The sequence below is a fragment of the Alosa sapidissima genome, chromosome 5, assembly GCF_018492685.1.
Source record: "Alosa sapidissima isolate fAloSap1 chromosome 5, fAloSap1.pri, whole genome shotgun sequence".
Classification (NCBI taxonomy): domain Eukaryota; kingdom Metazoa; phylum Chordata; class Actinopteri; order Clupeiformes; family Clupeidae; genus Alosa; species Alosa sapidissima.
Window position 1 is genome coordinate 36594643 of NC_055961.1, and position 27046 is coordinate 36621688.

General features: G+C 43.0%; 2 protein-coding genes across 4 annotated transcripts in view; both read left to right on the top strand.

The window, feature by feature from the left end:
• The first annotated feature begins 471 nt into the window (after positions 1-471).
• tlcd5b (TLC domain containing 5b) lies at positions 472-3136 on the top strand. Of its 2 annotated transcripts, none has more exons than XM_042091416.1 (3): positions 472-611; positions 887-1089; positions 2319-3136. In XM_042091416.1, exons 2-3 carry the CDS (start codon positions 888-890, stop codon positions 2846-2848), a joined length of 732 nt encoding a protein of 243 aa, XP_041947350.1. In that variant the 5' UTR covers positions 472-611; position 887; the 3' UTR covers positions 2849-3136. The 2 variants fall into 2 exon arrangements, with proteins under 2 accessions (XP_041947350.1, XP_041947351.1); XM_042091417.1 differs by having other exon boundaries at positions 472-606.
• A 1528-nt stretch (positions 3137-4664) lies between these two features.
• The window catches only part of arhgef12b (Rho guanine nucleotide exchange factor (GEF) 12b), a 50318-nt gene continuing 27936 nt past the window's right edge, over positions 4665-27046 (top strand). For both annotated transcript variants that reach the window (XM_042091276.1, XM_042091277.1), the window contains exons 1-3: positions 4665-6167; positions 25861-25881; positions 26136-26230. In XM_042091276.1, coding sequence (XP_041947210.1) covers positions 6136-6167; positions 25861-25881; positions 26136-26230 — 148 coding nt within the window. In that variant the 5' untranslated portion in view covers positions 4665-6135. The remainder of the gene's footprint in view (positions 6168-25860; positions 25882-26135; positions 26231-27046) is intronic.

Consider the following 27046-nt stretch of genomic DNA (forward strand, 5'->3'; position numbering starts at 1 on the left):
GCTCTAGAGGCTAGTTTGAAACTAGTCACAGGCTTGTCTGTTCAAGTGTTGGGGGTAGTGTAGTGGTTAAGGAGCTGGGCTAGTGAGCAGTAGCCTTAAAGTTCAATTCCTGGCTTCCACCGTTGTGCCCTTGAGCAAGGCACTTAACCCCAAGTTGCTCCGGGGACAATGTAATCCCTTGTAATATAGTTGACATATGTGATTCACTTTGGACAACAGTGTCTGCTAAATGAATACATATAAATGCAAAATCAATTTGAGGCTCAAGATGGCAAAATCCACAGTCAAGTTGTTGACCCAAGTGAGGTGGTGCTATGTTACTCCGACCCTGTAGTCGAAGTATATCAGGAGTAAAGAGACTTTAATCTGATAAGAGGCTAAAGCTGCTTGAGACCAGGGGAAGAAGGGATGTAGGTGAATAGCAGATTGCACTGTCTGTTGCAATGGAAAAAGTGAGACCATGCTGTATGCTGTATCAGGCCACCGCGACAGGGATATTATAAGGACATTCTTGCTATGAAACAAGATTAATCTAGGCCTATCGACAGACATGAGAAGTTAGACCTGACATGCTGAGTCTGGATGCCAGTGTTTACAGCTTGAGATGTAAGGTAAAAAATACATTTGCATTGATTCTTTTGCTGATGCAATATTCTTGACAAATACACATTTGTATATCAATTTATGGTATGTGTAGCAGTGGTGTGTGACAAAGTATTGCAAGTAATTTGGTTTAGAGGGACAGCACATTTCAACATTTTCATTTAACCTTAAATCATGCCTGTATAAGCGCATGTTACATGTACTGTAATACACATAAACTGTTCTATTGTGATGTTTATTGCAACACTGACTTGAATTTTTATGTCTTGTTTTGGTTCAACAGCATGGGAATGGCACTGTTGGTGGTGGGGTTCAGCTGCAGCCTTATTGGCTGGATCTGTGTGTATGTCTTCATTTGCTACGTTAACACTCAACGGGGCTACGAATGGAACTGCAGACTTGTTACTCTTTTCCATGGCATCCTCATAGTTTTACTGACCGCTTACATTGCCTTCATTGATGGGCCTTGGCCCTTCACACATGTAGGTGAGATTCCAATGCCACTGAATATTCTAACTCTCCATACATTCTCTGTGAGTCTATTGGGTACAGATACCTAGTGCTTGTACATGTTTAAGATTTAGTACAGAAAAGTGACTGTGCTCCAGAGGATACCTAGCATAGATTCATATTGGCCTAGGTGCCACAATATTTACCATTATGCTCTGAACAATCATAGCATCATAGCACCATATAAACAACCCCTTTTCTAAAAATGTTGGGGGTGTGAATTAAAAACAGAATATTATTAATATTCGAACAATAAAACAATTAATATTTAATTGAGAACAGCGCAAAGACAATATATTAATTATTGAAACAGAAATTGTATTATTTGTTTTGATGCCAGCAACACAGTTCACGTATCATTCAGCATTAATTGCACCTTTGTAGATGTACAAGTTGCCCATGCCATTGGAACTAATGCCTGAACTGTGCACTTGTAACAAGTTGGATCATCCCTCTACTCTTTAGAGAGAGACCAGATGGCAGCATGTCTGGATCATTTTTAGATATGTTTTTTTTTTTCCCTTTGCATGGTAGTTTTAACCAACATTTGTAGATAGAGCATAAAACTGTGCTCATACACAGTGGTTATTTGAAGTTTTCCTGAGCCCATACAATGATTTTCATTACAGATTCAGGTCTGTTTTTAATGCAGTGCCACCTGAGACCTCAAAGATCATGGCCATTCAATATTGTTTTTCAGTCCTGTCCATTGCTTACAGAGATTTCACAGGATTCTCTGAATATTTTAATGATAACATGTACTAGATGATGAAGTCCCCAAATTTTACCTTGAGGAGCATTATTCTTAATTTGTTTAATTTTTTGCCCAAGCGGTTTTTCACAGACTGGTGAATACCTACCCGACTTTACTTCTGGGAGACTCTGCCTCTCTGGGATGCTTTTCTTATACGCAGTCATGTTGCCATTTCACCTAATTAGCTGTGAAATGTTTTCTTTAGCATTGCACAAGTTTTCCAGCATTTTGCTGCTCCAATCCCAACTTTTTTGAGACATGTTGCCAGCGTCAAACTCAAATTATCTTATATTTTTCATAAAAATAGTAAAATAGTTTCAACATTTGGCATGTTACCTACCGGTATGTTCTATTTTCTATTAAATAAATCTGATTTGCAGATAACATTCTGTTGACATTTTCACTCATTGCTTAATGCATGCTGTTTTTCTGCTGTCTTTTATTTCCACAGGTGAAGAGAATACGCCCCTGCAGGTCTTGGCCGTGCTTATCAGTCTGGGTTACTTCATTTTTGACATGGGCTGGTGCATGTACTTCCGAACAGAGGGCCCTGTGATGCTTGCCCATCACATTCTGAGCGTCCTGGGTATGCTGCTGACCCTGGGTCTCGGGGAGTCCGGCACAGAGAGCTGTGCCGTAATCTTTGGGAGTGAGATCACCAATCCCCTCCTGCAGGCGAGGTGGTTCCTGAAGCGTGCTGGCCAGTATGACAGCCTGGCAGGAGACGCCGTTGACCTCTTGTTCATTTTACTCTTTGGCCTAGTGCGCATTGGCGTCGGCAGCATCCTCCTCGTCGCAGTGATTACGTCCGCCCGAACTAAGTTGGTTATAAAGGCAGGAGGGGTGGCCATCTACACACTGTCCTGGATCTTCATGGTGGACATCACCCGCTTTGCCTTCCGAAAAAGTTGCGGTAAATACAGACGCTGGCAGGAGCGCTGCATACAGAACAGTGTAAATGGAAAGGCTCATCAGAATTAGCTCCGACCTTAAAATGGCCATCCAATCACACCTAAGTGGCTCCCTAATGAAATGAACGACAGAGTGCTGATATTCATTGAAATGGAAAAAGACGACTGATATCACCAACTAGCTAACATGGAATTCCTCTCATTTCTCAGGCAATTGTTATAGTAAATATGTGAGTGACCATTGGACACTGTGTTAGTAGGCTGTCAATGTCTACTGAGTATTCAGCTGACCTACAACTGTGACATAATATTTTTGCCTACTATATAGTAGGCCTAAACTAGTATGGGTATTCAGATGCAGCCATAGCTTATTTAATCAGACATCTCTGAAGTTGTATTTATTACTGTTGTATGATTTCAACAATGATTGTCAAGTGCTTTATACACACTGGAGGTAGGCTCAGTGGTGTAGTCTACATGATACGCAGGACTACGCAGTATACCCACTTAAAAAGCATCACCATCTCACTATACCCACTTAAAATAGGCAAGGATATGTATTAACATTTGGGGTTGATTACAGTAGGCCTACACCCACTACAGCTAACTACTACATCACAGTATATCCACTACAGCTAACTACTACATCACAGTATATCCACTAGAGCTAATGGAATACAGAGTATACAGAGCTAATACAGAGTATGGATGGAATCAGTATGGAAGACAATGTGTAAATGAGTGTTTTTTCTAAGGGGCCGTTTATACGAGAACGATTGCGAAGGAAGACGACAAAATATTTTATCATAAGTGCCTTTCGTTTACACGGCGACCCCGCCATCAGGGCTTAAAGACGCAAAAATCTGAAGACTCCTTCCAGAGTGTAGAGTTTTGAAGACGACCTGGGTTGCGTCTCCGTCTAAACGGCTAAACCAAAGATCCTTGATTACCTCTCTGGCTAAACTGTCAAATTAGAATGTCTGCGCGTGACGTACCGGGGTTCTATCACACCACCACCCAGCGGTCTGGAATGCATATCCAATTGAATATCACATACTCTTGCGTCTTCATATAAACAAAGATTTCCCCCTGAGAATGCTCGTCTAAACGCAAATAAAAAAATGAAGACGAGACGCCACTTCTGCGTCTTCTCTTTTCATCGTCACCGTATAAACGTAGCAGATCATTTTTGTTAAACCTCTTAACTGCTTGAATACACTTGCATACCTCTGATCAACACTAAATGCTTTAGTTATTTAAATGTATGGTACAATATGGATATAATGTAACTGTAAAAGTTTAAAAGTAAGTGTTTGTAACCTAACTTTCGTAGGCTTACAGCACCTTTGGTTTACCTCTGACATTTGTCACACACATATCCTACTACTACTAATATTTATTATTTTGATATTATTTGCTTTTTATTATGTCCAACAGACTATCTGTTAGCAAGACAATGTTAACAAAATATGATGTTGCACTGTGAACTGCATGAATGTCTTTCACTATGCTTGTTTGCTGGCTATTATGTATTATGGATAGTGCATTTGAGATGTTACAAATGTTGTTTTAAGGGCAGAAATCAACTTTTGTGATGCATGTAGAAGCCTAGAATTAATTAAAAATATAACCACATTATAACAACAGCCTGTGTTGTAGACCTAATGGTTGATAACTAACAAGAACAATTTTGGGGTCCCTTTTTATCTCTAGGCTATGTGTTTGTTCAACAGTAGGGCATCTTTAAAAAACATATTTCAGGGTGTCCGCTGTCTAGTGAGGTTTTAGGTAACACAGACTGCAGTGTCCCTCCTATAGCATCCTGTGGCCCTAGAGTGCGGGACTGTGATTTTTTTTTCGGCGGAGGGATACCTCGGCAGGGAGAAATGTCGGCAAAGCGTAGGAATCTAGGGATGTAATTGACTCAAAGTCAGGAATTATTTTGGTTTTAAATCTTCCCAAAGCGGTAACGTAGTGAACGATGAAAATTTGGCAGTAGTGTCAAAGTAATCCTTTACTCTCAATGATTTTTATTTTTCGCTATTTCAAATTGGTGTATTTTCCAGAGTAAAGACAATACGACAAAACTGCTGGATTTGGGGAAAAACATGGAGACAAGGAGGGGAAGGACTCGACTAAATGACTAAGCTTGAAGTTTTCAGCCATCAATGCATTCACAAATCTCTTGGAGTTAACATGTATTGGACATTTAAGATACATCGATTATTTCCTGTGTGGGATCAAATGTGCCGGAAAAATATCCTTTGAATCTGGACATCAAGATAGCTTTCGAACAAACTCTGCTCAGTTGACATCAAAGGATTCGGAAGTTTTCTCCCGAAATTCTCTCACAGAATAGTAGCCAATTCTGGTCGATGGAATTGCACTGAGGAATCACAAATGGGTAACATGTAGCCTAACATATCTTACCCCAAGGAACACCTTAAACATTATAACTCCGGCTAGCACAGCGGCAAAGTGGTGTTTTGTTAAGTATTTTCCATCTAGTGTTCACCTCAAGAGGCCTGTGTAGGCTTAATGAAAATACCACGTATAGATTGTGACGAAAGATGTGCAATTTACGTGTTAGAATGTTAATATTGAAGGAGTAGGCCTAGAACTTTTACAGGCTTCCGCAGTTGTTGGCTACAAAACTTTTTCGGAAATCGGACTATACAAACGTGTCTGGAATAATTACTATTACTGGAAACTCCGTGAGAGATGGGAACATATCTGAAGAGAAATGTGGTCATTGACACGAAGTAAATGCGAGTGACATTTGGACAGCAAAATACTTTTAGTCTTTTTGTATGACTGAAGGTTGAGGGTTGCGAGGACTCTACCCAGAAAAAAAGGTGAAACCGTCAATTATAGGCTACACTGTAGCTAGAAACAAATTAACAATAGGCCTGGGCGCTGTTAGCTAGCAAATATTTCTAGTTTTCGGGCGAAGAAGCTTCTTATTTTCACTTGAATATGTTTTGATTGCAGCCTTTTTGGAAGTATTTGACAGTTCTTCGACATATTAACTATGGTTGCATAAGTTATTCAGTTCTCCATGTTCAAGACTATTCAGAATATTTTTCTATACAGGACTACTGTATGTGGTAACATTTACCATCGTTTTCTTCAACCAACAATTTCCTGTCTTGTGAGAAGAAGCGTAAAGATAGAATTCTGGAACTGGCCGAAGACGATACAGTGGAATAAGCTATCGTAGACAATTGCCAGTATCACCATTCGTGTCGAAACACATTGGTTGGACACCAAGGAGCACCAATTTTCCGACGTACAAGGGAGATTGTGCACATTAAAATGATAGTTGGATAAAGGCTGAAGAAATTAAACGAAAGCCCAATGAGTGGCATACAGTCCACGATAACTGACAGGTAAATGCTTACGCATGTTTTCAACACCTTTTTCAAAATATGTATTGCCTTGCTTTTCTTTGAGGGTCTATCTAACGATTCCTAAGTAGCCTATATGTCGCCAGCATGGGTAGCCTATAACTGCTATGGCTAATAAGACCAATAGGCTTTGATGCCAAAATGTAACAAGGCTATTAATGATGGGTTTCTCATGAGAGCTGACATTTGATTTAGATTGGTTTAGCTTGACCCCCGGAGCAGGATCTGCTGTTCTGTCAAATAACAGTGTATGTTGTAGTGTACTGAAGTTGTGGTGCTCTGGGCAATGTAATTCCTGTGGACAGATTTGGGAATTGCTCACCAAAACAGATGGCCCTGTACCCTCCTGCATGGATGCCATCCGTTGGCAATAGAGGCCAAAATAATTTTCCACAGTATTCAGTAGCCTGGTGCTCAAAAGTGCAGTTCAATAGTGCTAAGAAGTGTAGCCTACCTCTTCCACTAGAGTTCCAGCTCATTACACACATGTACTGTATGTATTTTGGTTGATACGTTTATGAGACACTCTTATTTCGGAAGATTTGATAATAGGCTTGCAGAGGGAGAGTGCTGATGTAGGCCTTAATATATTTATGTGCCTATAGTTAGACAGGTTGGAGTAGACTTGCTGAGCAGATAGGCGTACATGGTATCGGCGTTGGCAGAGTGGCAAGGCATGTGATGAATGTGAAGAAAGGCCATTAGTGACTTAAATAAAATGAAGGAAGGAACCATGCAGAGTACAGAGATGCCTCACTAGGCATAAGATACCAGAGACATCTATGCTTTAGTAAAGTTGATTGTTGGTATATTTTCACACATTTGAGTTAAACTTGTATTGCTGGTGGTTTGGAGAGTGAATGAAGGGAATTTTATAAAATAATTTATAAAATGAACCAAAATATCCAACAGAGGATGTACATGTAATTATTTTCACTTTCCATTATGGGTTTTGAGAGAATTATGTAACAGGGATTATCCCTAAGTGATGTTACATTTTATTCAGAAGAATTTGCTGCTTACCTTGATGTTGGAGTAGCATTGCAAGTGTGGCCTCAACTGTCTTGATGAATACCTTCACATACTCTGGACAGTGATTGAACCCCCTATGGACACAGGAAGTCAGGCAAGCACAGGAAACACCAAAAATGCTCCATTGGCTTAGTTAATAAGTGCAGAATTTCATTTGAACAGTATGTTATGATCTGTTCTGAATGCTGTGATTACTACCATACATTTGTATACAGAGGGTGTCCCTCATATGTTTATTTATGAGGTGTTTATGCCCTGGTGTAGCTGTATTGTTTTGGGACAAGTGTCACCACCAGCAGTGGGCCAAAGGCGAGCTCCCAGTCTAAATTCACCCACTCTTGGTGGAGAGGGAAGCCACTGTGGAACATGTGAGCTGATCACCCATGACAGACAGGCAGCTGAAGACCAGGGTTCTGTGCTCCCAGTCCACTGCAGTTGCTGACCAGTTAGAGCTTACTGAGCAGCACAGTCTGCCTATTATCTGCTCATATTACTGCTGTTCATGCACATCTCTGTGAGCATTACATTATGTTTTGTATGTTACTTAATTAGACTCCATAGTGGTGTACCATAATACTTGTTTATGCACAGTTTCAGGATCAGTTTGAATGAGCTTGTTTCTGTGATTATTGTACTACTTCTTTGTGTGAGTGCCCTTAAGTGGACACCTAACATCTTTTCAGAACCTCAGAATCTAGAATATCATCAGTGACTAGAGCTCACAGTAGAAATAGAACAATCCCACTACTGCAGAGTATTGGTCAGTGGTGCTATTCCCCATTTCTGTCCAGAGATGCCATAGGACCACATTCATTTGAAATGGTTGTCTGTTTACCATAGTAAGGCATTATGAGAGGGCCATATGTGAATCCACGCTGAGAAGGCGTCTTATGTTGCTGTGTGGCACAAGCCTGCTTTATTCTCTCTCGCAAATACCATATTCCTATTATTCCTAATGTTGCAATGAGTTATTGGTTTCTTACAAGACGTTTTATGATATAAACATGCTTTGAATGTATAGTACACTAAGTTGTAGACCACCGTTTCCCACAATTCAGTTTTGTGATCTATTCATAGATGACAGGTGTACGGAAATGGCACAGGAAAGATAACGGCGCACACCAGGCTAATGAGCATTTGAGCCATTGTGGTTTACTCCCAAACTTAAAGTAGGTTAATTATTAAGACATATAGTTGAAGGAGGCAATTGAGCATTACAGTTCATTAACATACAACTCCATGAGACATTTCTCTCCACCACTTTGTGTGGCAGCACCGTGTCCAACTCAGTGAAATCAGCCCAGAGATGGAGGAAAGTAGCATGAGTGTGGAGTGTGTAGCATGAGCTGTGTGGAGGCGGCGGGGGCTTGTAGCTTGCTCTTTGCTCTTTGTCACAGTGTTTCGCTGATCTGTGTATTTTTTACCCCCGAGGCCCGCTTGGGAAGTGGTGACATCACTGATAAACAATGTCTGTCAGCCCGGCCAGGCCACCAGCCTTTCCTGACAGGCTACAGGCCATGAGTAATGCATGATGGGAAAGTGAAGAGACTGGCCGCTGGTGGACTGACCGTAGAGCCAGTTGTTGGACTTTGGATGTGTTCGTTCAAGATAATTTGTGTCAAGCTCAGCATAATAATTGTAATTAAAGCAATAGTATGGTGTTTTCATCTAGAACTAACGAGTTAACATACTAAAAGCCAACAGCCTTGCATTGCCAACACCAACAACAGAATAATTGTCACTGATAGTTAGCTTGGTGACAAATGGATTTTGGTCATGTCTTTGGCAATGTCATGCTGTAGTTGTTTCTACACAGTTTCATACATTTTAGGCCTGGGTCATCACAAAACTGCGCAGTGAAAAGACTGGTTGGCTAGTTGGACTGACCGGTGTGTCTGTCTGGTCTTCACATGACCACATGTTATGAACACATTTAATTTAAAGTCTAGATGGTCTGGAAAAGCATAGTTGTAAAACCTGCATTAATGCACTTTCAAAGTGGTGTGCAAAACTGTGATTCTTTGAATTCAGAAGTTGAAATTTCACGTCAGGAAATTTTACAGATGAAGTAGGTGTTCGGATTCATGGCTGTTTATTGGTGGTTATTGTGGCCCTTTCTCACACTCTACCTGCTTATAAATTGGACCGTGAACCACAAGAGCCATGCTTAAGCGGCTAAGTGAGATTTATTAGCTCATCCTTACGTTGCACAAGATACAGCACGATATAATCATCTTCCTGCTGCACCGATGGATGTCCTTCCTTCCTAAAGGATAACAATACAGACATAAACCAGAGCTTTTCAACATACAAATGGGCCTTAACGTAGTTCTTCTGATGTCACAGAATCAGATTGTGAGAGGTTATGAATTGTGATGCATGGTTATCAGAGGTTATGGATTGTTATGAAGTAGTAGGCTATCTGCCGATGGCCTTTTATCAATGCATGTGGGAACTGCTGACACAGAGCCAAAGGGGAAACACCTCCTTTGCTGGTTTCTTACATATTTTTGGTCTTAGTATGTAATCTAATAGCCTTTTGGTTGGTTCCTCATGAAACTACTTTTAATTGTTGATAACTTAGTATGAAATAGTTTTTTGCACAGTTATATCCAAATGAAGTGCTGTATTTGGAATGGTTTTATTTTTTAGATTGCAAGTTGCAGCTGATGTTCTTGAATAATGTTCTATTGTCTTAATACCCCCTCTGAATCTCAAAGATAAGTCACGATTTTGTCTGTTTGGTCAGCTGATGATCAGCAGTCCAAGTCAGCATATCCCCCTTCTATGTGTGTAGTGTAGTGTAGTGTAGTATATAACAGTGTGTGTGTTCATGTGCACGCATTAAGTGAATTTGAATCTCTGTTCAAAGTGTACGCTGTTGTGAAACTACCTGTGAACTGAAACAACAGCAACCATATGGTTTGAGTGCTTTTCACTCTTTCCACTGCGCTTCCCCCCTCTCCCCACTGTCTGCCTGCCCTGGTGCATGCCTTGGCTTGCTCTGCAGACAGAACAGAACAGAACAGAAGCGCTAACCAGTGGAGGGCCACACCCCGACAAACAGCCTTGTGGAAAAAAATGACCATCCGCACGCTTGATAAATGAACGCCGCTACGCTGCTGTGTGCAAACGACTGCAATGCACAGTGGAGTCTGTCGTGTGAGTGTGTGACCGTAATTGATTTGTCTGAGATTTAACTGATGCCCCTCAGCTCCAAATGGCAGAGTCACTCAAGAGAGGATTGTCTCTCCCTCTCTCTATCTCTGCACTCTTGAGTTTAAAAACTAGGGAGTGAGGGGAAGGGCCATGGCTGAACAGGAAGTGACAGAATATCACAGTTCTGCCAGCAGTGACAATTAAGGCCAGTTAGGCACTCTTGCTGGTAATGGAATTCATTTGCAAAAGTACCCTGCTAATGTGCTTGGGGGTTGGATGTCATTAGTCATTTGTTCACTTGTTTCTCACGTTCAATGTAGCCCACTAATCGTATCTCAATCAACACATTGGGATGGCATTCACAAATTAATTATTATGAATGGGTCCTTGAGACTTGTTTTGAAAATATTCACTGTCTATTTGTGAACTCCTATAAGTAGGATGCTTTCAGTTTTCCAGTAGACACAGTAGGGTATCAGTTGCGATCTTGGTAAACAGAAGTAAATAAACAGAAGGCCCTTCCGGATTGCCTTGACACTGGTCACTGAAAAATGATGGAATTTTCTGTACTATAATTAATGTGGTGGTAAATATTTAATATGCTCTGATGTTAATTTCTTTTAGTTATGCATGGTTATATAAATATAAATTATGATTGTTATAAATAACGTTTTGTTGCAAATCGATATGTCATTAGTCTATCCACCACCTATCTTATTCCTCAGTTAGTCAGAAGTGAAATAATAGAAATAATGGGATTCCCCAAATGCACAAAAACACTCAGTGTGTTTACATGATACTTGAAAAAACAGAATTATTGTGTTAGTCCGACCAAAACCAAGTTTTTAAATGTATGTAAACATGTTAGTCCGACTGAAATCGGAGGAAATCAACGCTATTTCAGTCCGACTAACACACCTACATAATTTGAAAATAGCTTGAGTTACTCAAGCATCTCGATCTGACTCAAGCTACACCCTCCCCCTTTCTCCCGTGCAATTGAAACTCTCCTAAACTTGTATCTCGTTTGTGATTGGCTGGAATAGTTTGTTATGTTTTTATGGTCCAGGCTGGAGCAGATTGTTTTTGTTGCCATTTTTGGGGCCTGGGCTGTTTACAGTGCACAGGCACCTAGCGGATGGTGAGGTGATGTTTGCTGTATGTGACAAAAAGTTTTAGCTTAGAAACCACTTAACATCGCTTAGAGCACCTTTAAGCCTTATGCCACAACGCTACATACTCATAAGTTGCACCATATTTCATACATATATGAATTACCATCCCCCAGAATGTCCATACGAACATTCAAGTAATATCAAGTATTTAACTAGTTACACTGATGATGCAAAATTCGCTAGTGAGCAAGCTAATCAAGCTAATATGGAATGGTTTGATGTTTTTGAACGGGGAGTGGAGCATCTAGATGATCTACACCATCTAGCATAGCGGAGTAAAACATGCACACCTCGGTCAATAATTCCCCTCCCCTTTGATTCCCATCCAGCATGTAAACGCAGTAGTCCAGTCCAATCATCTAACCAGGCTATAACTAGCTCGGCTAAACTGTGCTTGTAAACGTAGTGACTGAGAAGACACTGGATGCACATCAGAGTGTGTTCGAAAACAACAACAAAAAAAGAACTAGAGCGTCCAGAACATACTTTAAGCTGATGTACACGGAACAGTGGTCGCTGGTCCCCAGCGGTCAGTCCCACAGGAAGTGCCACTTTAAGGGGGAGACTGAAAGATAGAGAGACCTCTCCTCATGAAAAAAGAGGAAATGGGCTCCTGCCTGGCCGGCGTGGTTTTGGAGCCTTGAGTGCTCGTGGCGTTGTTGGCCTATAGCAGCATAGCAGTGCCTCATGCGCCCCACACGTGACCGGCCCTTTGACTTTCCCAGCTGCATCTCCATAGCAACTGCCAGTTATGTGCTGCAGCTTTCCCATCCTGCCCTGCCAGCAGTGTGGTGGTTGAAGGGGAACGAAAATGACTTCCTCAGGACAGCCTGACCATCGGCTCTGTTGACCCACTCTTATCTCTGCGTGCTGCCGGTGCACACACACACACACACACATACACACACACACACACACACACACACACACACACACATACACACGCTGCTGCCATGAGTGCCCTTCTCTGAATACAACACTAAAGCCCACTAGAGGAATGCCTCCAGGTGCATTGGGTTTGTGTAGGTGTGTGTGTGTGTGTGTGTGTTTGTCAGTCAGTTCTTACTCTTCGGGGCAAGAATTGGTGTCGCTGCCCTCTTGGCTCACTTTGGTAGTATTGCAGCTCAAGAGTGAACGTTATAGGAGACTGATGACTCAGTCTCTCCTTCCCGCTGCATTTTCAGCGCTTCCTGACAAATGTGGTGGAAGCATAAAGAATGTGGAAAAACCAGCTGTTCAAATGCAAAGCTCTGAATGGCCATTTAGATCAGCAATGCTAAGGCCAGCTGTAAGGGTTGAGGGGGTTGTGTAGGGTCAGGCAGGCCGAGGGGGCCAAGGTAAACATACCAGCGCAACGTTGTTGCCACTGAATTCTCCATCACTCTGGCTGATGAAATCTTCTGTCAGACGGTAGCTGCTGAATTCTCTGGTGTCATAGCTGACACATTCCTGTGTACAATAGCTGGTGGACTCTAGTTTAACAGCTGCTGAGTTCTTAAGTATGTTGTCGATGCAGGGTTATGCTAACACATCATTTCTATTGAATTGCATGTCTCTGTCTTTGCTCCTGAAAATCCTTCAATGACACGCAGTTGGTTATTCCAAAAGCATTCAAAAGTGTCATTTTGAATAAGGACCTTCTTGTCTGTGATGGGCAATGATCGCTTGTGCGATACTTTGTGAAAGATTCGATCATTTTGGGCAGCTGTTTTTTTTTTCCAGAAATTAACCTTTTTTGGGTAATGGGATTTTCAATTTAATAAATACATACTGATTAAGTAAATGTAAAATATTACTTAACACGTCACATTATCCGCATGTTTCACATTGCCAATGGTTATTTCATCTGTCATCTCTACAAGTCGCTGAATTTCATTAACATTCTTCTGTGTCTCGTCGCTACATTGCTGCTAGTCTCTTCCTGTCTGAATGCAGCTGAAGTGTGAAGTGTAATTGGGTTCATCTGTGATGGGGCTGTGCAATTAATCACATTTCAATTTCAATCTCGATTTTGGCTCCAAACAATCACAAAAATAGTATAATCGAGAAAAAAGATTTATTTTGCCACATTCCGTTAAGAAATAGGGTTTTTGGAAATTGATAAATACAGCACACTGACTCCCGCTGCTTCTTTAGGCCCTGCACTCCACACACCCCTCTCCTCTGTGCACAGGCCACTCACGCTGCTTCTTTAGGCCCTGCACTCCACACACCCCTCTCCTCTGTGCACAGGCCACTCACGCTGCTTCTTTAGGCCCTGCACTCCACACACCCCTCTCCTCTGTGCACAGGCCACTCACGCTGCTTCTTTAAGCCCTGCACTCCACACACCCCTCTCCTCTGTGCACAGGCCACTCACGCTGTTTTGGGTTGTGTGTGAGGGCTCCTGCTGTCGGTAGCATGATAAACCACGCCGAAATTGTAACCAGCGCATTCTCTGCTAAGTTTGTTACTATCACTGTCAATCGAGGTGACCAAATTACTCAGAGAATTTATGACAAGTTGGCCAATCTAACGTTAGAACACGTCTGTTTTTTAAATCAGCATGATACAGCTTGTCTATTAGCTGCTACTAGTGCATGAGGATAACATGGAGGATAACGCCACCATTAGATCACCAACACTTGTTTGCTCCTTCAGTCCCAATGGATTATGAAACACATTTTCAAAGACCCTGTGGAGACCCTCATGAATAATTGCTAATCGATAACCGTGATTACAATTTTGACCAAAATAATCGTGATTATGATTTTTGCCCTAATCTGCGGGATGCGAAGGTGAAGGTTAAGGTGGGTGCGGGTGGGAAAAGGTCTCTGTGTGTGATGGTTAAGCCCACCAGCGTGATGACTCGGCATGCTGACTAACTGCTAGCCTACCAGACTGCACCGTGCACCTGGACGGACCTGCAGTCCTGCTCCAGCCCCCCTCCTCCACGGTCTCTCCTGTCCCGCATCTCTCCAGCCCAGTGGAGCGAGTCTCAACAGGACGCGCGGCCTGATGGCTATCGCCCAGGCTGCACAGCTGGGAACATCTGGCCGCGAGCGAGATAAGGCAGGCCGGGCTACCCCACCCTGCCTCGCCTGCAGTACAACTTCCTGCTGCAGCAGACCATTGCCAAATCAGCACGGTGCTGTGGCTGCAAGAAAGCTACAAATGTTGACCTGCTATGTGATAACCACAAATTGCTTGTCATTGCCCAGGAAGCTCAAACCATTTTGGCAAGAGAGAATAGTTTGGTGCATAAATTAGTTTCTACATTTACAGTTTTTGGTATAAATAATAAAATATTATATATTAGGAATTAATTCAGTGCATCCATAGCTGGAAGCCATGGATTCATGTGTTCCATTTGCTCTTTATGCTATGGAGTGCACACATTTTAATCATACCAAAGCACATTCTATGCAAACACATTTTTGAATGATATTGTGCCACATGCCAAGGGGATTGCTTATGGATCTATAGACCATTGTAAAAAGCTCCGTGGAGTTCTAAAGGGGTCATTCTACATTCCAGGTACATAACTGGGACAGACACACAACAGGTTGTATTCAGATCTGGGACATTTTTGCTCTAGCCATGTTTTTATTGTCATTAGATATATGGAATTGCCCCAGATCGGTGCGGGAATTTAAAGGACTGCCAAACAAAACAGTTCCATCAATGAATGTGTGCTGTAGGGGCATATCAGACACACAAGTTTAATGATGTGTGCTGACTACCCTATATGTGTGTGTCACTGCCTGTGTGTATGTGTGTGCTGTTTTTCCCACACCTGAATAGGCGCCAGCTGTTTAGACGACCATTGAAATGTCTGCCATAGGCTCAGTCTAAGTGAGTGATGACAAAGGCAACTGCTGAGCCCAGGCTTTTGGTTGTTGTTCTCTGAACAAAGTGCACAAATGTACCTCCACAAGAGCAATCGGGCCAGTGTAGCGATTGTTCAATGATAGAATCGATCATCCACAGACGCCAGTAGGGACACTAAACAATTAAGCTCTGATATCTGGTCCTGAAGATATCATAGTCACAGCACCTCAGTATTGACGGGAACAATAGCAGTGTCCGGGCAAACCATTGTCTATCCCTCTTAAAGACTTTGGTGGCTGTTAGAGAAGAAACCAGAAAAGAAATCGTGGTTAAGAGGAGGAGTTGCGTATGTAGTGGTGTTTATGATGTAGGGAGATGCATCTGTCAGGGTGTATACAGTGATCGGCTCTTAAGGTCTGGCTGATGGGCAAGGCTTCTGCATGAATCATCCCTGAGGAATGCTCTGGTGTTTTTGGCATTTGAGACATGAGCATATTGTTGTGCTTTTTTCCCTTTTTGTAATCAAGTGCCTATAAATAGAGGACTGGACACTCCCTGAGCACGAGGTTGTAGGAGCACTTAATATCCCAAGTGTTGGACAATGGTGGACCTGAAATAGTGTAGGAGCTCTTGCACTTGTGTTCTTTGGAGTATATTTTACAGCCTACCTCAGAGTACACATTTCACAGATGGCCGAATTCCTTTGAAAAGGTTAAATTTCCAAAATGACCTCTAGGTCCTGAATGTAGTTTGCCTCCACATTAGTTCCCTTTTGAGGGTCTGTACATACCTCTCCACATTCACTGTTTGCTCTCTCATTGGGGCACACTGTTTAACTTTGGGTGGGAAAAAGTAGTGCTTTTGTATATCATAACTTGATTCAGGATTTTGTTTCCGTCCTTAACCATGCATTGAAAGATTGATATGTACATTCTGAACATTGCCCATTAAACAGTAAATAAATTCTGTGGTTTGGATATCCATGTGAATGACTCTGAAGGCGATGATTCACAGGGTAACATTTTTTTAGCGATGTTGCCAGGCAGTGTTACTGACCGATGTTATTTGGGCACTTTCCCACTGATATTGGGCAAGACATTTTCATCTGGAGAAGGTGAATCATCGGCAGGCAACTTGTTGCAGTCATCCAATCAGAACATTGGAAACCTGTCACGTTATTGCCGGGCAACATTGCTGAAAAAAATCGCCCCATGTAAACCTCAAGGCTGTAAAAGATGGTGGTGATGTGAGGTAATGTGTTGGCGGTGTGAGCAGCTTCTTGTGAAGCATGTAATGAAGATGTGAAGATGAATGGTTAGGTGGCTTTTCTTCATCTATTTTATTGGCTCCATTTGGGATTCTCTTCAGGCCACGATTGGGAGAATCTGGCTCACGAGTCATTCTGAATGAAATGATAAAGTGAATCAGATTTCACTTCATGTCACTTCACATCATATTATTGTTGCTATTTACAGATTGCATGAGCCAATGGAGAGCTGCTGTAGAAGAAGAGTGCATTAGGTACCTCTTTAAGCACTAAGACGAGCATTTTTTGTTTTGCATTTGGCAAGGACACAGCCTGGTGACTGGGGATTATGGCCTTGCAGTGTTTACAATAAATCTGCAATTAGCTGACTTTAAGTGGTGCAGAGTGCAGTTACTGTCGAAAGAGTTTTGCAAGCTGTGAACATGGATACTCCCTCAAGTCAAGAGCCATCCTTTTGTTTGGCATCGAAAAAATACAAAATGCATTCGATTTTTCCAGATTTCTCCCAGACTCTTATGTTAGTCACACAGTGCCTTGTAAATGCTCTTAAACATTGATATTTTGTGTTACATGGCAGTAAAAAGTCTATTCATCCAAAATATTTTAAGACAATTTGACTCAGTATCAAATGTACGGATGCTGTGCTCAAAGAAAATTTGTATTGGGCACAGCTTGGCACTATACTTTTAAATGGTGAAATCCCTTGCAGAGATATTTTTGTTGGTTGTTGGATATGTTGCAGTACTTGTCCTTTGGCCTCAAGGCTACTACCACAGTATACTAGTGCCTGTATCTCTGTACAACACAGTGTAAGGGTTGTCAACATTTGTAAAGATTTTCTCTGACTTTTCTTTGATTGTTATTGGCTGTAAGCAGCACATACACCTATGCTTTGGCATTAAATTGGGTTGTTGGTTAGTGGCTGGAATCGTGTCTAGACCTTTGAAGTACACACAGTGTCATGTTTGCTTTCCATGCACAGTAAATGGGTGGCTTTCCAGTGTAGTTAAACAAAGCCAATTGGTTCAGTCATTTGGACAGAAGTATAAGTGAGTGTAATTGGAGCATGTTAGCAGTATTGATTTGTGAAGCGATGTGAAGAATTGCATGCTATGCTGCCAAGCTACTGATACTGACACCACTGACATGCTCATAATGGGCCAGTGTTAGGATAGGCTTTGAAGGATTTGGACTGGACCTATGAAATAGATATCCCCATTATCAGTGACTGTAATTGTTTGCATTCTGTGAACTCAATAATGAAGCACACTGGTCTTTATGTTGTGGAAGGGACTGCTATTTTGTACACTGTCTTGTAATTGTAACTGCAACTAATCTTAAGATTTGTGTTGTGCAAAGTCATAGTGCTGATCAGCAATGTATATTGTGGAATAGGTTTCAGTAGAAAGATGTTTATAAAAACAGCTGCCATTGGTCTTAACTCAAATATAGAGCAGCTGCAGACAGCTGATCAGAACCAAACATGCTGTTAAGCTGGTTAAATGCATTCAATACATCCAGCATCATCTTGAAAGGAAAGAACTAGAAACTTCTGCATTGATGGACAGTTAGAAGAGTGAATAAATGTTAATAAATAAATGTTTGTTTTGTTTTCTTTTTTTAAAAAAAATACCCCTGAAGAGGTGTTACTGTCATGATGAATATTCACATGAACTCATGCTTCCTAAAGTGTCTGGAACTGACTAAACCACTGTACATACACAGTACACCAAATTCATACCACATTTTACAAAACTAAATTCTAACTAAATCTCATATCATCAGAGGTTGGAATGTCCTGGTGACATAACTGACCACATGTGCTTTGGACGGGTGTCATCATTTCCCTGTGCACTTGTAGAATGTTTTCATGTATCAAGAGGGGTAATCACTTCTGTGGGCTTGTTGGCAGTTCCAGCCTTTAGAAAACAACATGGAAGTGAAGCACATCATAAGCTGCCAGTGTGCTGCTCAAGCCCATGTCCCTGTGTTCCAGTAGTGTAAACACAAGCCCAACAAGCGTCTTATGCACACAGCTGACTGACAAGACGGGAAAACTGCAATGTAGTCCAGAAATCTGAAGTAAACACTTTATGCAAATAAAAAAGACCTGGTCATCATCTGATTTGTTATCACCCTGAAAGACTCTTGTCTTGATATTGTTTGTCAATATTGATAGTAGATAAATGTGTAGATACAAATGGTCAAGTGGTGGTGGTCCTAGTTTAGATCCAGATGTAGTGGCACTGCTGCTGACTAAAAGGAATGCCAGGGAGATTTTTGACCCGCCTCACAAAAAGCCAATCCTCCTTGGTTTTACAACCTTCTTACCTGTGACGTTACAGTTACTTCCTTCTTTGGGCTTTGTCGTCTTTGATCACTCAAAATAATGATTGTATTTTATGGAGTGGGGTCCCGTAGAGGGTGCAGTCCTCTTGTGCTCTCTGATGGCTAGTGGCTCAGACACCAGTGTTCGGTGGGCTACATACAGAAGTCATCATCAAATGCTCCAAATGTAAAGCACTTTGAGCTGCATTCTGTGTATGAAAGGTGCTATACAAATAAAGCTTATTATTATTATTATTATTATTATTATTATTATTATTATTATCATGCCTTTACCATGCTTTTTCATCCTTGACCTCTGTAGTGGCCGCATGTAGAGCAGTCCGCAGCAGTGATTTTGAAGCATATTTGTTAAAATGGTCAGCTAGATTTTGATGTTCCCTCTGCATCTACCATGCTACCTGTGTGTTACCTTCTGACTGACTGATTCTTCATTGAAAGAGTTCCTAATGTAGTGATTCAGTGAGTCTGGCTTTTGTAGTGGCGAGACATATTCAACCTGACATTCACACCCGGGGAGGAGAAAGGCCGAGAGCACTGAGATGAGCGTGGAGCCCCAGGGCAGGAGGAGAGGTCAGGAATCCTAATCTCTAACCATGATCCACACTGACACCCAAGTGACCACGGCATTGGCTGTGTGGTGGTGGCCGAGGGCGTGACTAACCAGGCTTGTGATTTTGTGATTTACTAGCGACGAAAACGAGTGTGTTTAGTAAACGTGGGCACTTTTAAGTGCATTAGCGGACCGTTATGGTAAGCATCTACTGCGGATGACTGCAGCCATTTACCTTACTGTATAGGCGGAATTACAGTACAGGCATTTTCTGTCTTTATATGTGCTGTGCTTCCTCGAGAGCCTAACCGTTTACATTGGCTCTGTTAGTGTAAAGGCGTAAAGCTGTTCACTCACAGCACTTGTAGATATGGTTATGAACACTAGCATACTGTACATGACTGTAGCCTGATATTTATGTGCAGAAGAACATAGATGTACTTGAGGCACACTGTGCGGTTTGTTATGTCTGCTTTGGAACTGATTGGACTCCCCTCCCTATGGGAACTGTGCACGTTTACACATGTGTTTGTCTCTGTAGAGGCCCATGTGTGGTGCAACTGTACAGCTATTAGCTGTGTTTGTCTCTGTAGAGGCCCATGTGTGGTGCAACTGAACAGCCATTAGCTGTGATGGCGCTGATACTCATGCTCATGAACCCTCTCCCCGTATCTTGCCCGTTGTGTTGTCTTGGTCAATAGCTCTGAGGTGCTGCTGTTGTTGTGGGTGAGGGGGATTTGATAACATCCTGTGGTTGTTGGTCCAAGTTAAGAATCAGAGACGTTGAGTTGATGCCAATGCTGCAGTTTGGACTGGGCATCCCCAGGGAAGCGTTCACCTCAAATAACTCCAAAGGCCCTCCGCATCCTCCATGGTCTTGAGGAAACCACGCCATTCTAAATGCTCTTGCCTATAGATTATATCAAGAAAGCACAACATTGTGTCTGTTTAGTCATGGAATTTGAACAACAAGGCTACTAAATATTCGCTTGAATATTTTGATACGTTTGAGGACACTCAAAATAAGTCGAGGTTTCGATGAATCACTGTGGTAGCACATAGGATTTAACATGAAGTGCATCTGTGCCCAAACTGGCTATGGAATACCACATGCCTAACTGTTGCACTGTTGTTTATACTGTCGCAGCCACCTGGCCTGACGTCCTAGTCAGAATTTGAGTCTGATACTGCTCCATTGGGACATGATTATGTGGCGTGCTTCAACTGATACAGGGGGAAAATGCCTCTGCACCCAATTGGATAGACCTAACCAATCAAAGCAATGAAATAGCTTACCGTGAATCCTGTAGGAAGAACACTCAAACCTCGAATCATCCTTCTTCTGCACAAATGCCTTAACATTGTTTTCTGGTCGTTTTAAAAGTTGAATATCTTGTACAACACACAATAGTGAAATCTAAATATCTAGCTTCTAGCAACAGCATTTTTGTTGCTAACAAAATCAACCGAAGTGTGCTCAGGTGACGTGATGGACGAGGCACTGTTGCTCATCTGTCCATCACTGTACAAAGCCCGCCCAAACAATTTGATTGGTTCTAATCGCTCTGGTTCGGGCATAGTTGTTTCTCAATGGAACAAGTCCAGACTGAATTTCCCACCTCAAAGTTTGTGGGTGGGGCTACGATCGGGCTGGCTTTCCAGGCTAGCACCCGCCCACTCTCATGCTGTACTATGACAGTTCAGTTAAACTGCCAAAGGTACCGTCTTTGATCTATGCACTAATTATGACAATTTTGACAAAGTCCAATGTTCCACCACTTGATATGGAAAGGTTTCATGAACTGGATGCAACAAAAATGATTTCTGTTGCAATTAGTTTTGGGTTGGGTTAAATTTTCTCACAGATTGCCTGGACTACAAGCCCTTGCGATGTGTGGGGACCGGCTGGCATGCTGGGTTCCCCTGGGCGGACTGGGCTGTCTGGGCTGCTGGAGCTGTGTGAAGCCTCCACTCTGATCCTACCCTCCGGGGGCCACAGCAACAGCACTACTGGTGCCGGGGCCTTGGTCTCCCTCTTTGTTTTTTTTTATCTTTAGTAGTTAGGCTTTTTTTTTCTCTCACTCCTTTCTCTTTCTCTCTCCTCTCCTCTCCCTTCCCCCTAGCCCCCCCCCCCCTCCCCGTCCCCCGTCCATTGCAATCGTAATAAAACGTGAACGGACAGTCTAGCGTGAAGAAATGTATGTCCCCGAGCCGTGTGGAGATGCTGCCCGCTCAGCTCACATGCTCATCAGGGTTACTGGGGCAGAAGGAGCGCTGGGCTCCACTCCACTCCCCACAGGCCCTGGAGATGAAACAAGACCAGACCAGACCAGTTCAGACCAGTCCACAGCCCCATCCTGGAGGCCCTGAGGATAGGCAGGAAGGTGGAGGAGGTGGAGGCCGGACAAGGAACAAGGTGTTGCAGCCATGATAGAAGCCACACCTTTCCGTAATTATCTTGTCAGGCTCATCAGCTGCACTCTCCGTACAGAGATTTACGAACAGGATATTTTAACCAGCTCTTTATTATACTCTTACTACCACAGGCAATATATCTGACAGTATAGCAAGCCTGTAGATTTCGTTCACTACTAAAGTAATGAATAAAGTTGATGACAAAGTTGACTAGTGTGAATAGTCTACACTATGATGGACAGATTACTGTGAATAGTCTAGACTATGGTGGACAGATTAGTCTAGACTATGGTGGACAGATTACTGTGAATAGTCTAGACTATGGTGGACAGAATACATTACATTACTTTACATTACATGTATTCATTTAGCAGACAGTGGCGCAGCAGAAGGAGTTTTGGTTTAAAAAACAGAGCATGATTTGGGATTCTTCGTTGTGTCTGTCTATTTATAATTCTTATCAGCATTGTAACTGCTTCTGAGCAACTACTTGATAAGTCTTTTTCTGGATTCCCTGTGGGTGAAAAGTCAAGTTGCGAAGGCCTCTCCTTGCATAATGTTGTTTTCCCATCAAATGACTTCTGATGAAGAGATACTCCGAGTGGTACACTGAGCATTCGCATTTGGGCAGAGCGACCACTGCAAGATTTTAACAAGCTTACGAGCTTAACTTGACAAACAAATGCAAATAATCTGAAATAATAACAAAAGCCAAAAATTGACCGAGAGGCCAAGCCATAGTAATCCAGAAGCCAAGAATTACCCCGACGTGAGCCGCTCAGTAAAAGTGTGTGGTGGTCGCTGGCAGCCTCCTCCATCCCGGCCTGCCCTCCTCCTCCTCCTCCTCCTCCTCCTCCTCCTCGGCCATCTTTGTAAATAATTAGCCGTCTCCAGGGCCCAGAGCCAGGCAGGCACACATGCATCGTTTTGTTTTCCTTCTGGTCACAGACTCCAAACACGGGACCGCCTTGGACATGCATTTCCTCTTGCGCCCCGTGGAAGCGAAGGCTTTGGGAGTTTGCAGGGCTGCGATCTCTACACATAATTCATGAAAGGCGTTTCCATGCCGTCTCGCTCCTTTTTGGGGGGCCAATGGAAACGGGAGCGGTCACACTACCAAGCTGTGTGTGTGTGTGTGTGTGTGTGTGTGTGTGTGTGTGTCTGTGTGCGCGCGCAGTAATGCTCTTGTGCGGAGAGCACTACGATTTCTCTCTCATTGTTGTGTTTCGATCTGAAGGCTGCCAGTGCTCTGTCTGTTTGCCTTGAAGCCGTGCATGCGTCTACAGTGAAATCACAATATGTACATCCAGAATCCAAAACTCTACCCTTTATACCCTTCCTCAATCCTTAAACAGAAATGATCATTGCTGCCTAGCTGACTTCAGACACACTTACATATGTCCTTTATCCTTGTCTTCATGTCAGCCAAGCAGCCTTGTTTGAGTCTTTTCCAACTTTGCATGTGCTGGAGTCTACTATGTTCACAATCTGAGCATTCGGTATGCCTTCCCTTTTTGTCTTGATATGATCATTTATTTAAACTTGTCTCTGTTGACAAGTGTCTCTTGTGATAGCAGGCCTACAAATGGGCCAAAATACTTGCAATCATAATAAACTCACTTGTGCTATTCAATCTACAAGTTATGAAACATGACTGCTCTGACAATTTACATAAAGGAATATTTAGGGGAAAGCCTTGTAAATGATTTCCTAATAAACTTCACATTATGCAACAGCTTGCTGTAATTTGCGACAAGTGTGGAATTACTGCGGTAAGCAGATTGTGTGCTAAGCACTCTGCCAAACCGAAACTTGTTGATGGTGAACCGGTTTATGGAGGCTTTTTTTTTTGCTTTATTAATCCTTTTACTCAACTATGTCATTTTCCACATTTGTGGTCCCATTCAACAGGAGTGTCTCCTGCAATCAGTCTATTCTTTAATCCTGATGGTGCACATGGTGCCCAGGCCTGGCAAAGAAGAGGTGAAAATGGGATTCTTTGGCCAGTGCTGGTATGCTGGGAAAATGACAGACAGATCCAGCTTCTTTTTGTTAAAATAGGCCCCTCTGCCTTATGGAAAAAGGGAATGTCCTGTGAGACCTTTGTGTCTGTATGCTTTGTTGAGCTGTCATTGTCATTTTCTGGACCAAAGCGGCTATTTTTAACTGCCCAGTTCTCAGTCATTTCCTACCTAACCCTCAGCCCATTTCCAAGTGACTACATTTCAAGGACCAAATATCAGCAGAGATTCTTTGCTCCCAGAGTGAGGTAGACACTGTCTTCGTTGCAAAAGCAGACTAGTTAGACTATTTTCTGGCTTGAGAGAGAAAACATTTACAGTTCATACATGGCTGCCTCTATGGGTCTAATGCAAAACTGCTCTCACGCCTCAAAGAGATAAAATCCTGATCCTGAATCCTGAACAACACTGCTCTTTCATCTACTGATTTGGGCTGCAGCACCACACTGACAAATCTATATTATTTCTGCATTAAGCAGCTTAAGTGCTGTGTGTTGTGGTAATGTTGTGGAAATAGGACGATGCATCCTTTTGATAAAAAGGAGACTGCATGAGTCAGAGAAGGGTTCTTGTCTGTGCCGTGGCTGGAAAGCTTGCCATTGTGTGACGGCCTTTTGGAATGTTTAGGCTCTGGGATTGTTGACCACGGAAAGCTGAAATAGAAGTTCTCAGTCAGGGAGAGAGAGCGATGAGCGAGCTTGAGACTAGCCAAATCCTGCCCCCTGCATTTCCTTAAGACCCCCACCCCTTTCCAGCACCCCCCCCCCCCCCCCCCCCGTAACCCTTGCCCCCCCCCCATTCACACATTCAGGAAATGGGAGCCCTGCCAGAAGCCCTCTCTGTTTCCGGGAATCAGTCCCACAATGCCGCTGTGTAGCTGTGGGCTCTGACGTGAGTGCCATTGTTCCCAACGCAGGGCTCATTGTTGAGGGGAAGGAACAGCAGCAAAAACAAAAAGCACCCGCGGAAGGAGCGGGGGGGGGGGGGGTTGGGGGGCAGAGAGTCTGTGCTATTTCTGTACAGCGACTCACTTAAGGTTGGAGTGCAGTATAGAGGCCTCTAATAAGAGCAGATAGGACTGCTAGCACAGAACGCCCGGGCATGTAGACCAAAGAGATGATGTGTTTGTTCAATATATGAGGACTATAGCTAGCGATAGGTAGATGTGGAGACTGTGTAGTGATTAGGTGATTAGGGGTGGAGGAGTATTGCCAAACACTAATTGAATCACTGATAGTATGATGACTGAAGTGGGTGTTACTTCATATAGGCTACACAACTGTTTACCTTCCCGATACAGATAGTGGATTTTAGGCTATGCACAAATCATCTTACTACAACAAATAAAGTTTACAACAAATAAAGTTTTAATGGGAGCAGTTCTAGTTCTTAATAATTTAATAACCTAATTAGTTTGAGTAATACTGAAAGGGCTCAATCTATATAGAGAGTGGTCCTTGTATTGTTTTGTATTTTATTGTATTGTTTAGAGACTGCTTCATCTCCTGTGTGGCCTGTGAGTCACATCCCTAATCCTGGGTTACAGAAGAGGCTGATGGCAGAAGCTCCTTTGATAGGAGTCAGGAGGTTGTGGGTGTCAGGAGGTTGTGGGAAAAGTCATCTCACAGGTGGGCTCGGCTCATGGAGAATGAACACTCCAGCAGTGTTTTTATCTTGGTGGATCACAGCGAACGTCGTGGGAGAACAATAGATAATCATGGGTTTCCTAACGGTGCGTGGTGTGTGCTTGTGGGTGCCACATGGGAAAATGAACTGAAAATGATGAAGTGTCACCTAGGAGTGGGAACTGGAAGGGGTGTTTTTGACCTGCTTTTTGGAGTGTTGATGGATTGTCACTGGGATTCTGCCTCATTCTTTCCCATTTCCTTTCTTGCAGGTTTCCCAAAAAAACTACCAGGTGAGAGGGGCTCTCCAACACTTCCTGCTGTCCACATGTGCCTTGTGAAAGAGCTCCCCAGTGTGGGAAAAATGAGAGGATGAATGCATGTGTTGTACATGTCACTTAGATTAATATTAAATTAAGAGGTGTGTGTCTGTATCTGCCTGTGTCTGCCTGTGTGTGTGTGTGTGTGTGTGTGTGTGTGTGTGTGTGTGTGTGTGTGTGTGTGTGTGTGTGTGTGTGTGTGTGTGTGTGTGTGTGTGTGTGTGTAGGACAGGAAGTATTCTCGGCAAGGACCATCCCCCAGACAAGAAGTCAAAGAGCGACAAGCCAGCTGTCTCCTCCTCCAATGAGTTTGATCCCACAGGTAATAAGCCACAGTGCATACAAAACTCACACAATAACACACCAGCACACACAAAGCAATAGCCCACGAGTGATTCATGGGGCTCAAACCAACTTTAAATGTCTCAAGTCACTGTGTCGGCCCAAAGCCTTATATCTCTTACTTTGTTGCCATAGTATTGTAGCACAGCCAAGTTGGCTTCTATCTCTTCCTTTGCTCTCATAGTAGTGTAGCGGAGCCAAGTTGGCTTTATTCAGATTCAGTTCTGTCTTATCCCACTTTTCCTCACACTTCTTTCTGAAATATTGATGTAAAGTCATGTAGGCTGCAGTAAAAAAAATACACCTTCAACTACCTACAGTGGCCTCTGCCGTCAAAACGACTCAATTACCCGCAATCTCGCCACCCATTGAGTTTCCTGTGCCGCTGCCAGTTTTGTGATTTCATAAACACTGTGCGGCCCTCATCATAGCAGTGTCACTGCCCTTAGCCGGCCTGTTGTTGCGCTGAGCAGTGAGACCGGCGGCCTGTAAGTGCGTATGCGCCTGGGTCTCAGAGCCAGACTGTTTACTCGAGTGCCCTCTTCACGATGATTGACATGGCGTGCTATTGTAAAAAGGATGCTTGCAGCTTATCGCTCTCACAGACATGCCAGCGCTTGTGCCACTGGATAGGGGTGACGCCAGGGGAGGGTTAGTACTGAGCTCCCATGTGGGGGTGGGAGAGGGCAGGGGTACGTGGATTTGATTTGATTGAAGGACAGGTGCCACGGCGGCGTCTTATTTAGTCAAATCCCACCAGAGGGTCTTATCCGATATGGCAGGGGGCGGGGGGGCG

Excerpts from the sequence above, each read along its gene's own strand:
- tlcd5b (XM_042091416.1), top strand. The coding sequence starts at position 888 with ATGGGAATGGCACTGTTGGTGGTGGGGTTCAGCTGCAGCCTTATTGGC. Across the intron at positions 1,090-2,318 it reads TTGGCCCTTCACACATGTAG|GTGAAGAGAATACGCCCCTG; the intron begins GTGAGATTCCAA and ends TTATTTCCACAG.